We start from the raw sequence: 13,630 nt of genomic DNA, 5'->3' as shown, positions 1-13,630 counted from the left end.
GCCGCGCCGGGGGGCGGGGGCGGCCGGCGAAGGCCCCAGTACTCGTCCTGCCCCCGGCCATGGTGGCCAATCAGCGCGCCGCTCTTGCTCCTGACAGCTATTTAGCAACCCAGCCGGGCTAGAGTTTCCAAAAAAGTTAGAATAACTTCCTCTCCCGGAGACCTCGGTTTTGCACAAACCGGCCCGAAATCAGAGCCTTTCCAGCAACCCCCGAGAGCGTGTGCTCAGCGGCCGCGGGCTTGGCCAGCGGCGCCCGGCGCCTCCAGCCCCACGCGCGCCGGGCGGGCGTCATGGAGGAGGGCTCCAGCTCGCCCGTGTCCCCCGTGGACAGCTTGGGCACCAGCGAGGAGGAGCTCGAGCGGCAGCCAAAGCGCTTCGGCCGGAAGCGGCGCTACAGCAAGAAGTCAAGCGAAGATGGCAGCCCGACCCCGGGCAAGCGCGGCAAGAAGGGCAGCCCGAGCGCGCAGTCCTTCGAGGAGCTCCAGAGCCAGCGCATCCTGGCCAACGTGCGCGAGCGCCAGCGCACCCAGTCGCTCAATGAGGCCTTCGCTGCACTACGCAAGATCATCCCCACGCTGCCCTCGGACAAGCTCAGCAAGATCCAGACGCTCAAGCTGGCCGCCAGGTACATAGACTTCCTCTACCAGGTCCTGCAGAGCGACGAGATGGACAATAAGATGACCAGCTGCAGCTACGTGGCCCACGAGCGCCTCAGCTACGCCTTCTCCGTGTGGCGCATGGAAGGCGCGTGGTCCATGTCCGCCTCCCACTAGCGCCGCGCCACCCACCTCCGGACCGGCGCACCAGGGTAGGTGCTGTGCGCGCGATTGGGCGCCCTCCGTTGCAGGGGCGGGCGGGTCGACCCCAGGGTGTCTGGGGCCTGAGCATCCCTCCTAGTGGAGGCCCGGCGGGCCGCGGCAGGGTGAATGGGGTGCGCTTTCTCTCCTAAAGATGGATGAGGGGCAGCCCGGCAGTTTCTAAGACCCAGAGGCACCCTGGAGGCCTTTTGCAAAGCGTGTCAGTTGGGGACCCACAGACTGGTGACTTCCAGCAAGGTCCAGGAGTACCTAGAGGAACTCTTGCATTTCCCATTCTTGGTGGTGTGTGTGGATGTCTGTGGATGACTGTAGGGGAGACTCTCCTAGGACCCGTCAGGGCAGGGAGATGGTGATCCTTTTCACCCCTCCGAGCCAGGGTGGCCAGGGGAGCTGCTGAGAGAGTCGTGTCGGACTTGTTGCTCTGCCCTTGTCGGATGGAGCGGCAGAGTGCGCTCTTCGTGCGGACACTCAGAACTCGCTGGCTGCTCCTACAGGGAGTCCTGGCCTGCGCTTTGGGTGGCCGGTCCAGTGGGTGCAGAGATGCGGGCCTGAGGCACTGGGGTTTACCCTCGGTGGACAGGAGGACGCTGTCCTGCGCTTGCGCCTCGGGTGTCAGAGGGGCGCAGAGCGGAAGACAGGCTCTATCCTGGAGCACAGGAGACCCGGCCTAGCGCGCAGAGCCGAGGGTGGAGCAGACCTGGCGGCTGAGAACGCACGCCCGGCCGCGGATATGCAGGTGGAGGGGAGCTAAGAGCTGGGAGCCTCGGGGTCCGACCTTGAAATTTGGAAAGGAGGGCAGGGGATCCGTCTGTGTGGGTCCAGCGTACTGACCCGCAGGCAGGCGCTGGGGCTCCAGGCTGGGAGATGATGGGTCTGGGGGAAAAGAGGCAGTGTGCGCCTGGCCCTGCGGGGGAGAAGACCACCGAGATTCGGGGCAAAGACTCAGGTCTGGTTTCCTATGGAAGAGCGCTCAGGGCCCCCGCATCCGCTCCTTCTCACCAGACACCTACCCAGTCCCGTCGACAGATTCCAGCCGCGGAGGCGCCGTCCTCTCGCCGAGGCTGTGAGGCAGTGGGCACCTCTTCCCAGGGCCTTCGGCGGGCGGTGGAGAGGATCAGGATCTCTTCTTGCCGGGGGCGAGGTGGGGACGGAGAACGCGTTGAAAACCTTCTCACCTAATATGTTTTAATTTTCCGTCTTTGTGATACTTTTTATAAAAGTCTCTGCTTCACCCAGAAAGAATTAAGACAGATCTAGAGCGGGTCATCCATTCTCCCAAAAGTATCCATTTCTTTTTCATGTGGTTTTGTAATATCAGCGGGGGTCCTGCTGTGGCAACAGAAGGGTCCAACTGCTGCAGGTTGGTTTTCTTTCTTTTTCCTTTTTCTATTTCTGCATCACTGAAAATTTTCTTGACAAAATAGCCCCCTAAGACAATGACAGTTTTATCGTTTTAAAGAAGAATTTTTAACAGAGAATAACTGTGGGAATCTTCTGTCTTTGTCAAAAACAGATGGAAACTGTCTCAATCGCCTATTTCTCTAGGAATGAAAGTTTGGATTGGCCAAGTACTAAATGCTACAGAAGGATAATACATTAATTCTGGTTTTTGTTGCCTAAATTATGCGCTTTCATTAGTGACTTCCATTTACCCTTTATACCATCCGCAGTTTACACCACATCTGAAATAAGAAGAGACAGATGAGGAATGTCATCCTTTAAACACACACACACACACACACACACACACACAGCTTTGTTTAAGGAGAATGTCAACAGCTTTATCCTTAAGACTACCCTCCAAAAATTACTGAAAAAAAAATGCCAGGAGATACTGTCCCAATGAAAAATTCTGCAGGAACATTTAAAATTTATTTAAAAAAATAATCTCACTCTGTAAAACGTAAGAGAGTCAATCACAGACCACAATTAAATATTAGATAAATACAAAGCACAATACCTGTGATAAATAAATGAAAACTGTTAAAGGCTTGTTTGGACAAAAAGCCCTTCATGTGTTAGATAACACACTTAGTTGGAGAGCAACCGATCTTTATGTGGGCATGTTTATTTTTTATATAATTGAATGTAATGGCTAAGGCAGATAAACCCCGCTCTTTGCATAGTTGATACTGCGTACAAGAGGAGAGAAGGGTGCAAGGAACCGTCTGAATCCTGCCTGCTTATCACCAGCAGGAGAGGCAACAGCTTCGTCCTCTCTCTTACCTTTTTTTTTTTTTTTTTTTTTAACTCATTTTCTCTTTCAGCATACTCAGTACTAATTTGTTTGACTTCTGGAAATGTTGTTCAGTGGCGTGTGATTTATTTGTAATATTTCCAAGAAGCATTTATTACATGTATCAGCAAAACGTGTCTGGATATTTCCATACTTGGTAGGTGATCTTATGTCTAGTGAGAGATTTTCACGCACAGGAAGGCTGTGTGACCAACAGCAGGAGCAACAAAAGCCAAGGATGGGGGGCTCTGCAGGTGCTCCCCTTCACCTCTCTCCTGCTGGTGTTGCCCAGTCAGCTGGACTCAGGTAATTGAAAAGTCCCCAAAGGAGTGCTGAGCGTTCTGGTGAAATGCCTGAGCCTCTGAGAGGGTCAGAGCGCCTGGCTTGGAGGCGCGTGGAGGCCACCACTACCTACCAGGCGGAATGCGCTTGTTCTCGGCTTCCTCATTACAGAAATCGTCTTCTCTTACCTTCTGCTGAGTTAGACTTGGCAGGCTTTCAGTATGGGACGCACTCAACAAACTCATTGCTTTTCCCTTCTGACAACTCTTCTCCTTTGGAGAAAGCACCCGATCCTCTTACCACCCAATACACGAGAGCCTCCCTTGCCCCTCAAACTTGGTGTTTTGGAGATGCTTGTTAACTCCTGTATTGGGGATGCCAGCTGGTCTCAAAAGAAATTTAATTCCCTGTGGAGAAGAATGGAAATGCAGATCCCAGTGGAGCTTTTGACTGGGAAGAAGTGGCGGGCACGGCCGGCCGAGCTGCTTGGGACATGAGCAGTGAGGTTGGAGGAAGGATCGGCCTCCACTGGGTGCTTCCTGGCCCCTTAAATATCAGTAGTTGTTTTTCCAGTCTGGTGTCAAGGAAGTCTTGCTACTTACACCTCTGGCCGAGTGGGAGCTGTGGGGACGGGACCTGTGGGTGGCCGTTTGAGGCCATTTGAAATAGAAACCTTTATTGAGGTTTTTCTGAAAACACCTATTTTCCTGACACATCATGAGCCTGAAAGAACTGCTCTTGTCGGCCTTGCTCGCCTGTGTCCCGAGTTGCCGGCATGGATGCCGGATTCCTTTTGCCTGGCAGAAAGATCATAAAGTAAACTCCTTCGGTGCGGAGTACTGTAACGCATAACTTGAGTTTAAATCAGGGCTTTAAAAAAAAAAACACAAATATTTTAATAAGTCAATTTTAAAGGCTGAGCTTTTATGACAGTTTTTGAGCTGAGTATTTATATCAATCTATTCTCACTGGTGTCTTTAAGAACCCTGGGCATGGAGGCTGGAATGTCTGTTTATGTTTGTGTCTTTCCTGGGAAAGGATAAATGTGCTGCAAAAAAGCAAACCAAAAGCAAAGCTCTCTGCTAGCAAAGAGTTCACAAAAGAGGCCATAAAATTCAAAGAAGAGATGGATAAGTCACTGTAGCCAAGAAATGGACAGAGCAATAAAGAAGAAACAGGATCTGAGAGACACACACATGGGTGTTTTTAAAGTAAAGCCAAGACGAAACACTGAAATCAGAAACTGCTGGAAAAGATGTTCCACGTGGTCACCTGAGTCTGCACGTGTGCTGAGAACGCATAGAACTAAGCACGCATGCACACGCACGTGCACACGCGGGACCGTGGCACCTGAGCAAGTTCTGGGGAGTGTATCAGTGGGTGGGACCTTGTGCTCTCGTGTGGCAAGATGTTGTGAAGAGGGAAGGGGTGTCTACATTAATTTATCAGTAGCCTCATGAGAATCCACAACTATCTCAAAATTAACATTTTTAGAAAAAATATTCCATAAAATTTTAAAACTGTATTTAAATGAGCAAATTTCACAAAGAACTGTTACCGTGCTTTATTTAAGAGTAATTAACTAAAAATCTACTTTAAGCAAAATTTCATGCTTTTTTCCCTGATAGCATTTGCATACATAACTATACATCTCTTCAAAATGTGGGAACTCTTGATGTATTTTCAATAAATAATCCATTAGAAGTGATTTCTTCCATTCTTAAGCAAGGAGTGGCATCCCAGAAACATGGAAGAAGAGGCGCTGATTCCAACAGGAATACGTTTGTTCCTATTCCAATAGAGAAAGTATTCCGCAAACACAGTGGGGAAATACTCACCTGGAACTGATATACATTTTATTTTAGGGTATTAAACCTGTGTTCACTTTTGTCAAGTACACACAAAATTCTAAAGCAAATGGTGTGTAAAAAAATAATTCTCCAAGTAGCGTAGAGATTGAAGTTTTTGTACTTGGAGTCGCACAAGGTGAGAGGGAGAGGGCGGGGTGTGTGGCAGGGAGAAAGAGAACAGGCCCCGACCTCAGTCCCAGGAACCTGTTCTGCATCTCTGCCCAGTAGTGAGCCTTTGAATGTGTCTTAATGGAACGTTTGCTTTGGAACGGGAACAGTGACAGTGACAATGTGAGTTTCATGCTGATGTAAACTGAGGCACAATGGATTTCTTTCCTTCAGCGATTACTGACGGTTGTCACATCAGAGGGAGACTTGGATCTGAAGCTGGAAAAGCCAGCACATAACTTTATTCCAACAGGAGGGAAATCTTTAGTGGTTAGTTGAAGAGTCCTTTGAACCCAAGCCGTGTTGACATGCTTAGGACGTCTGTGTCACTTCAGCTGCGGCTCCGCTGTTTGGAGTAGGTGAGGTTCCTGTGATTCCCAGTGGGACGGACATGGTTTTGAGAGGGCTGCGGCTGCTGCTTAGGGACCCTCCCTCTGCCGTTGACGGGACGAGCCTCTGGATACCCAGGTGCTCCTGTGGAGCTGCGGCTTCCTTCTCACACCCCAAGAGCACTGACTTTAAAAGTGGAGAGACTCCTCCTTTGGTGCAGGGTCTTCGCATCTGTTACTTAAGCTCAGGACAGGGTTGAGCCCAGGGCTTCCAGCTATCAGAGTCGCTGTTGTGAGAAGGGCTTCTGTCTGTCTGCTCACAGCTGGCCTTCAACGTGGCTGCCAGGGTCTATCTTTGGGGGAGAAATAGTCCGGTTGGTTGCATTGCCTGCATTAGATTCCTGTTTATCACAGTTTAATTGGACAGCAAGTTTGTGTTTGTGGATGTGTAGGTCTGGGGTGTCACCGACAGGAGGATTTGGACAGATCCCCTGGTTTTTATTAACCCTTTGACTGTGACCACGTGTTAAGACCCGCCCCAGCCCGGGGCTGAAGTTGGTGTGTGGTCACAGCCTGAGCCTTCCTGCAGCACCAAGCAGGGTGGCTCAGAGAGGGGAACAGGCAGGGTTTCGCCTTTTGCTGTGAGAGGGCAGAAAGGGCAGGGAGAGGGCAGGGCCCGGGGTCCTTGTGCTGCCTGCAGTGGAGAAGGCAGTGCCCAGAGTGCCCGTGGCTATGCTGTTCTCTGTCGCTACACAGACAAAAGCCCCCAGCCTTCCGTTACCTCCCTGTGACGGGTCCTGTTCTGCAGGCTCCAGAGAGCGCCTGCTTCTGAGGCAGGTGTGGGCTCCTTGCGGGGTGGCTCATAAAACAAGCAGACTCCCTGGAAGGCAACTCTACTGAGGGTTTCCAGGCCTGGCTCTGCTGTGTGCAGGGTGTTTCTTTGTGTCTCACTCTGATTTAACATGCTGTAGCGGACATGTGGGGCAGGCAGCATTTCCTTGCTGTCTCAGATCTAGCAACAAATTTTCCCTTAGTTCCTGTCCAGATGATCTGGTTTGAGGGGCATGCAGAGGAGTCAGAAGCCCAAGGCTGGTTTCATCTTTGACTCTCTGACCTGGGGGTGGAAGAGCCTGCCCCTGTCATTTACTCCCTGACTCCAAGGTGGGGCGTGAGCCAGGCCAGCTACTGCAGGTGGCAAAATCACACTTCTGAGTCCCTTCTGGTAAGCACACGTGAATTTTTTTTTTTAAATTTAATATTCAGTTTTAGTTTTTGGCAGACACAACATCTTTATTTGTATGTGGTGCTAAGGATCGAACCCAGTGCCGCACGCATGCCAGGTGCGCTACCGCTTGAGCCACATCCCCAGCCCTAGGCACATGAATTTTAAATCTCATTCCTAATGATTTTGTCTTAGTAAGTAAACAGTAAGGTCATCCTCGTTTCTTTGGGAGATGCCTGGGTGGCTGGGATGAGAGGGGGTAAGGCTGCTGTTTCTGTCTCAGGTTGGGCATCCGCGTGGCTCTGTGTCCAGCAGCGGAACCTCCTGACGTCAAGTCCTCGTGAATCGCAGGCTGCGCGTGCACTGGTTCCCTGCTGGCCCAGACCCTCAGTGTGGGCCCAGCCTCGAGCGTCCTGTCTCCTGGGTGTGATCCTCTGTGTTGTTCCAGGGCTGGTGACTGTCTTCTTCAGCCGCGCTGTCCCCCCGTCCCCAGCCCAGCCCAGTCTGTCTCATGGGTTTGCTGCTTCTTCTCTGGGACAGCATCTGTTCGAACATTAATCTCAGAGGACCACATGAGGTTTCCCACCCCCAAAGCCCACAGTCAGGTCCCCAGAGCAGCACGAGGGACAGACACCTCCCAAGGGTCCTCAGTGCTCTGCCAGCTCTCTGAGGCACAGAGGGGTGCACCCCATGCCCCCACCTGTGTCCCTGGCCACTGCTCTCCTTAGATGTCTTCACCACTGTTTTCTAGAAAATTTGTCATTTATCCTAGAGCAAAAATACAGTGAACCAACATCTGTGTCCCGAGAAGCCTGACGTGCCCTGTGTGTAGATTTGTCCCTTGTGAAATGACTGGCTTAGACTATGCCAAATCTGCAGGGACTTGGGTGACCTGCCAGAGCTGCCCAGGGCTGGAGTCTGTGGTGCTCTCGGGTGGGGCTGGGGTTGCCGCGTGGCCTCTCTGTGTGTCCACCGGGAGCCGCGAGCAGGCCGCGATGTGGGGCGAGTTGCGGCCGGGCGTCCCAGCAGTGCAGGTCCTCGGACTCTGACAGCAGAGATGGTGCTGTAGTCGGGAGGCAAGCGGAAGATGAGCGGGCACGGTTCCTCTGCCCCTCCCCATGTCCCAGAGCCCTCCTCACGTGTTTTGTGGCTTTTCAAGGTGGAAACTTTGTGCTGTTCCGGGGTTGGATGGTTTCGCCTCCTCGAGAGTCCCAGCAACCCCGCACACGTTGGCCCGCTCTTCACGAAAAGAAGAGCTTTTTCAGGAATGGCAAAGCAAAAGAGAATATTGGGACACGAACAGGAAAAGTGATACAGGAAGAATTTCACAAGAATCTGGGGCACGGGGGGGGGGGGGATTTGGGCCTCTTCCTAAGAAGCCAGGAGAGTGCAGGCTCATGTGGGGCTGGGGGCCCCTCGGCTGCTGGCTGCGGAATCCCGTCCTCTCTGCCCTCAGAGCTCCTCAGAGACCTAGAAGAGAAGAGTTTATCAGAACAAGCCTTCCCAGAAAAACCAGGCTTTGTAAAACTCCAACAGGGCCACCTCCATGCCGCGGCAGTGCTACGCGGGCAGAGGCCAGGCGCAGGCAGAGGCCAGGCGCAGGCAGAGGCCAGGCACGGGCGCTTCAGCAAGGCCCTGCCACATCCGTCTCCCATCTGCTCCCAGACTTCAATGCTGCCTGTGACGGGGCATCCAAGAGACCACTGCAGTGCCTGCCTCTGAGGACCCTGCCAGGATCGTAGGGGCCTCAGGTGCCAGAGAAGGCAAAAAGTCCCTGGAGCTGGGTGGGCAGGGAGGGCATCCAGGAGGAGGGTGCCGAGTGGCCCGGGCTGCTCAAGGGAGCTGCAGATCCCCTCCTGATGGTGGAGGAAGAGGAGGGGACCCCGTGAGCTGCCCTGGGGCTGCTGGGCACAGTCCCCTCTGGTGGCTCAGTGTCTGAGTGTGAGCCCAGCCTGACTGGGCCCTACTCAGGCTCAGTGTCCACCAAGGCCAACGAGAGGTCAGAGGTCGCTTTAAAAGCCTCCTGGATCTGAGGTGGCTTCCAGAAGATGGTGCCCAGCCATGGCTGAGGTTTGTGGAGGAAACGGAACCAGCTCTGCTCCGAGAGCAAAGCCAGCGCCGGGGTCGGGCGGCACGGCCCGCAGAACGCAGGACTCCTGAGGGGGCCAGACGTGCCCTCGGCAGCGGGCAGCACACAGTGCGGGTTCAGGGACGCCTGGGCGGGCGGCTGGGGCCTGCGGTTTTCTGAAACTTGCGAGTATTGTTCAGTGGTCATTACATAACCCCAGTGTTTCTGACCAAGGAGGAAAGGGAAAGCGCGGGGCGGAAGGGCGCTCCCTGGCCGCCCCCCTCACTCCAGCCTCTCAGTAAGGTTCTGAGAACATGTAAATGCTGCGGCTGCGTCCAATCAGCCCGACTCTTCACGATGGCTTTGGCCATTAATTTAAGTCACTGTTTCCAAATCAATCATGTGTGACCCTTCCCCAGAGTGAACATCTCTGACTTGGTATTTTTCTAATTTGAGAAATTTTAATTAGACAGAGACCAAAGGCCATCGTCTCTGTAGGGGGCCCTTGGGAACCAGGCTGTGCTGGGCCAAACCCGCAGTCTGCGTCTGGGGTCAGGCCCGGGTAAGACCGCACTGCAGCCAGACGCGCCGAGAGCCCCCCCCTGCTCTCGGCCCTGCATTCTCTGTGGGCCCAGGGAATGGCCTCTCTGGCTCTCAGCTTCCCGTCTGTTCAATGGTGGATTTCTAAGCACCGGGTGACCCCCGACACTGCTGTCCACGGACACCCAGAGCCTGAGGAGTGTGCAAACAACCACCTGTGCACGCTCACGGTAGCACTGCTCACCGCAGCCAGCGTGCAGACACGGCAGGGTCCCCGCTGAGGACCGACAGATCAGGGGTGCTCCATGCCCGAGAGAACAAGACTGGGCCACGAAGGGCAGCGCCCGTCCTGCTTCCTCATAGACAAGCCTCCAAACACTGTGCTAAGCTCGAAGCTAGTGGGAGACCAAGTCTTGTACGAGTCCACTCCTAGCAAGTGTCTGGAGTGTGACCTGCAAGGCCGGCAGCTGACTGGCGGCTGCCAGAGGTTGGGGGCGAGAAGGGCAACAGGTGCGGCATCTCTGGAGTGACCACGAGCACTCAGGAACTCGATAGCAATAATGTTTTCACAAGAATGTAAAAGCACTTACTGAATCATATTCTACCAAATGGTTCAAATGATAAATTCTATATTATGAATATTTCTGCCACCACCACCAAAGATCTTTCTAAAAAATCCACTGACCCAGGCTGCAGGCGCCTCTGGTAACCCACAGGTCCTGAGGGTGAGGCAGGCCTTCAGCTTGGCCGCCTTCCCAGAGGCATGGCCCAGGTTACCCCGGGAGTCAGTGCTCTTCAGCGACTCTCACCTCCCCTTTCTAACTCCGCCTCCCGACAGGTTCCTTAACGCACACACGCGCACACCAGCACCTCAAAGCTTGCCAACAGCACGCTGCTTCTTTGCGTGCCCGCTGGTTCCAGTGCCTGGCCGATGCCTCGGAGCCCCTTGGTGGCTGGCTGAGTTCTCGTACTCCAGGGGGCGGGAGCTGAAGGACAGTGGCCCAAGGCTCCGTGCTGCTTGTGACCTACCTGCTGGACAAGAGCAGGGAGCATTTCCACGTCAGTGGTGGGGTGGCTAGGACCTGTCCTGCCTGCCTCAGTGACCGGGAGGACCCCTGGGGTGGCAGGGAGCGTCATCCACCCGTCACACCCAGCAGTGAGCTCTCCAGAGCCCAGCCTGTCCTTCTGGGGCTGAGATGGTCTTGGGCTGGTCCACGGGCTCAGAGACCATCCAGGGCTGGGGGCCATCACCACAGATGTGAGATTCCTGCTGTTCTTGTGTGTAGGTGCTGGTCCCAGAAGAGAGGGACAACAGAGGGTGGCACTAAGTCATTCTGGGTGAGTGGTTGGTTTTCTCTCTTTTCGTCTTTTTCTTTTCTTCCCTCCCTGGTCTGTTAACCCTTCATATGCTCTTGATCCACCTGTGTCCCCACGACATTGTCACAACCACCCTCAAGAGGGGGGGGCGAGGGGTTTGCTCTCAGCTTTCTTGGCCTAGATTCTACCCCATTTCTCTTCATCATCACCGCCTTGGTGGCACCATGCGATCAGGTGCCAAGGTGCCACAGAGGCCCAGTGGTAGCGTGGGCTGCAGGAGTGTTTGGATGTGCAAATCCAGACTGAGGCTCAGGAGCTCTCAGAGCAAGTCTCAGCGAATCGCGACGGGGTGAGCCAGCAGAGGAGAGCCTTCGGTTTGGGGTTGCCGTTCCCCATTCCTGGCCCTCTGCCCCCAGCTCAAAGAGAAGCCACCAGGGAGGGAAAGACAGAGAGGAAGCTGGTGGGAGGGCTGGAGAGGGGGGTGGCCTGGCTCCTGGCCTCTCCCCTGGCAAGCTGAGCAGACTGCTGGACCAGGCCTGGGCCTGGTCTCTCGGCCTCTACCCTTCCCGTGGCCTGGCTCCTCCCCTGCTGTGCGGCACAGAGCCTCCGGCAGAGCACGCAGCCCAGATCCGTTAGCTACTCACACGTCAGCACAGCACCCCGACTTTCCCTGGGGACCCTGCTCTGCTTTCTGACCACCTTTGCTCTCTCGTAACTGAACCCGAGGCTCTGCCATGTCCTCCCACTGGCAGAGAGGACAGAAGGGGATTTCTATCCTGTGACGTTCCCACTGTTTTTCAGAAACACCCTCCAGGGAGCGTGAGCTAAGTTGGTGCCTTGGGCTCAGAGTGCCCCTGCTCCCCTCTGTTCCCTGTTCCCAGTCCTTCTCCCTGTCCCCAAAGCCGGGACATTTGCCTCCACGGAACAAATAGCGAAGTCCTGCTTCCGGGCAGATCCCCGAGGCATGCATTAATTATGGCCCTTTGAGGTCCCATGGCTCTGTCCAGCACAGATGGTCACCGACAACTGTGGCCACACTGTGGACAGAATGCAGAAGCAGAACATGGACCACTGTCCTACAGGTCCTGACAGTGACCTCCGTGAATTGAGTGATGTGGGCTGATGTGGACTCTACTTCCGGTTTCCCCAGTATGGCGAGGACAAATCACCAAGGAAACAGTAACTCCAACCCAATTAAAATCTGAGCTTCTGTATGCTAAAATCCCATACTCTGAGACTTTTAATGAACTGGGAAGAAAGTGTTTGCAACCTATTTTACAGCAATAATTTTCATAGATAAAAGAGACCTGAAATTTTTTTCAGAAGACGGTCACATAGTAGCCTACACAGGCAGAGAGTGTGAATTCACAAAAGAAGAGAATCGTTTGGCTATGAAACGTGAGAAGTGTTGAACTTAACAACAAAAACAAAACCGAAACAGGAGGACACTCTGTTACCCAGTGTTGAGGGCGGGGAGCCATCGTATCCCTGCCAGTAGGAAGATAAACTAAGACTTTCCTAAAAACACTTCCATAATAGATCAGAGAAGGTCTTAAATTGGAAGTGCCCCGTGAGTGGGCAGCTGCCTCCAGGAGGCCCCTGAAGTGAGTCTGGCAGGTCCAGCAACAGGGAAGCTCATTTCCACTCCCTGAGGTCAAGGGGGATTTGCAGTGTCCAGGAAGCGCTGTGTCCCCGCACTGGGGCCAGGCAGCAACTGCTGGAGGAGCAGGCCTCACCGCGGGGCAGTGGCCACAGACCCGCCTCACCTGCTTCAGGTGGAAAGGGAAGGGCGGGTGCTTGCGGGGGGTGGGGGGGTGGGGGGGTGGGGGGTGGGGTGGGGGCGGGTCCAGGAGGAACCGAACTGCCAGGGAGGGCTTCCTGTCTTCTCTGGGTGTCACTGCAGCTGCCTCCCTCATCTGTAGGGGACACGCCCAAGACCCCAGCCGATTCCTAGAACTGCGAGCTCCTAACCCCCCCCCACACCATCTGTATTCCTGTGCCCAGGACAAGGGTATTTTATAAACCAGACACCGGAGGGCGTTACAACAATACACTTAGCAAAAACAACGATGCATTGACATGAAGGTCGCCTGAATGTGGTCTCTCTCCCTTTCTCAGAACACAGGTAGCTCACCTCTTGGCCCACGGCACAGAGGGGTACCAAGGCGCAGAGTAGTATCATTGTCTAACCGCGATTGACTGCAGGTAACTGAACCGTGGAGACTGAAGTCCGGGATAAAGGACAACTACCATCTTTTCTAGATTTTTTACAAATGCCTTGCAAACGTTTGCAACTTGACAAGACAAACGCAGAGGTGGCCCGTGCGTTTTAGAGGTGGAGGGGCACAGGCTCACGCTAGTGCCCATCTCCAGGCCCACCTCCACCTGCACAAGTGCGCCCGAGAGCCCTGGAAGTGCCCCTGGAACTTTCACTCAGTGTGACACTCTGGATTCGCCTGAAGCAGCACAGGAGGGTGGCTCGGTGGCAGGACACCTGTCAGCATGCGGAGGCCCTGGGTTGAAGCCCAGCACTGTAAAGAGAAGAAAGGTCCTCACAGAGCATGCCCGGGCACCGTCTGCAGTCCTCTGCCGCATGCCCGGGCCCGGGCCTCCTGTGGGGCCTTTCCTGCCAAGGTAGGGGAATGTGTCGTCCAGAGGGTCCCAGCAGGGCCCGCTCAGCTCCCTGGTGGAACCTGTAGGCCCCCTTTGGCCACGAGGGCCGTGCATGTTCCAGGTGCCCTTGCGATGGGAAACTGCTCAGGTGCAGGACTGAGCTGACCATCGCTCCTGGCACGCGCGT

The 13,630-nt window shown here is 54.4% G+C and overlaps 1 protein-coding gene across 1 annotated transcript in view; it reads left to right on the top strand.

Annotated features, from left to right (window-relative positions):
* The first annotated feature begins 208 nt into the window (after positions 1-208).
* The window catches only part of Twist2 (twist family bHLH transcription factor 2), a 42,175-nt gene continuing 28,753 nt past the window's right edge, over positions 209-13,630 (top strand). The window contains exon 1 of the mRNA XM_027951764.3: positions 209-808. Coding sequence (XP_027807565.1) covers positions 291-773 — 483 coding nt within the window. The 5' untranslated portion in view covers positions 209-290 and the 3' untranslated portion in view covers positions 774-808. The remainder of the gene's footprint in view (positions 809-13,630) is intronic.

This window comes from Marmota flaviventris, chromosome 11 (genome assembly GCF_047511675.1).
Source record: "Marmota flaviventris isolate mMarFla1 chromosome 11, mMarFla1.hap1, whole genome shotgun sequence".
Classification (NCBI taxonomy): Eukaryota; Metazoa; Chordata; class Mammalia; order Rodentia; family Sciuridae; genus Marmota; species Marmota flaviventris.
This window is presented reverse-complemented; position numbering and strand designations above follow the sequence as displayed.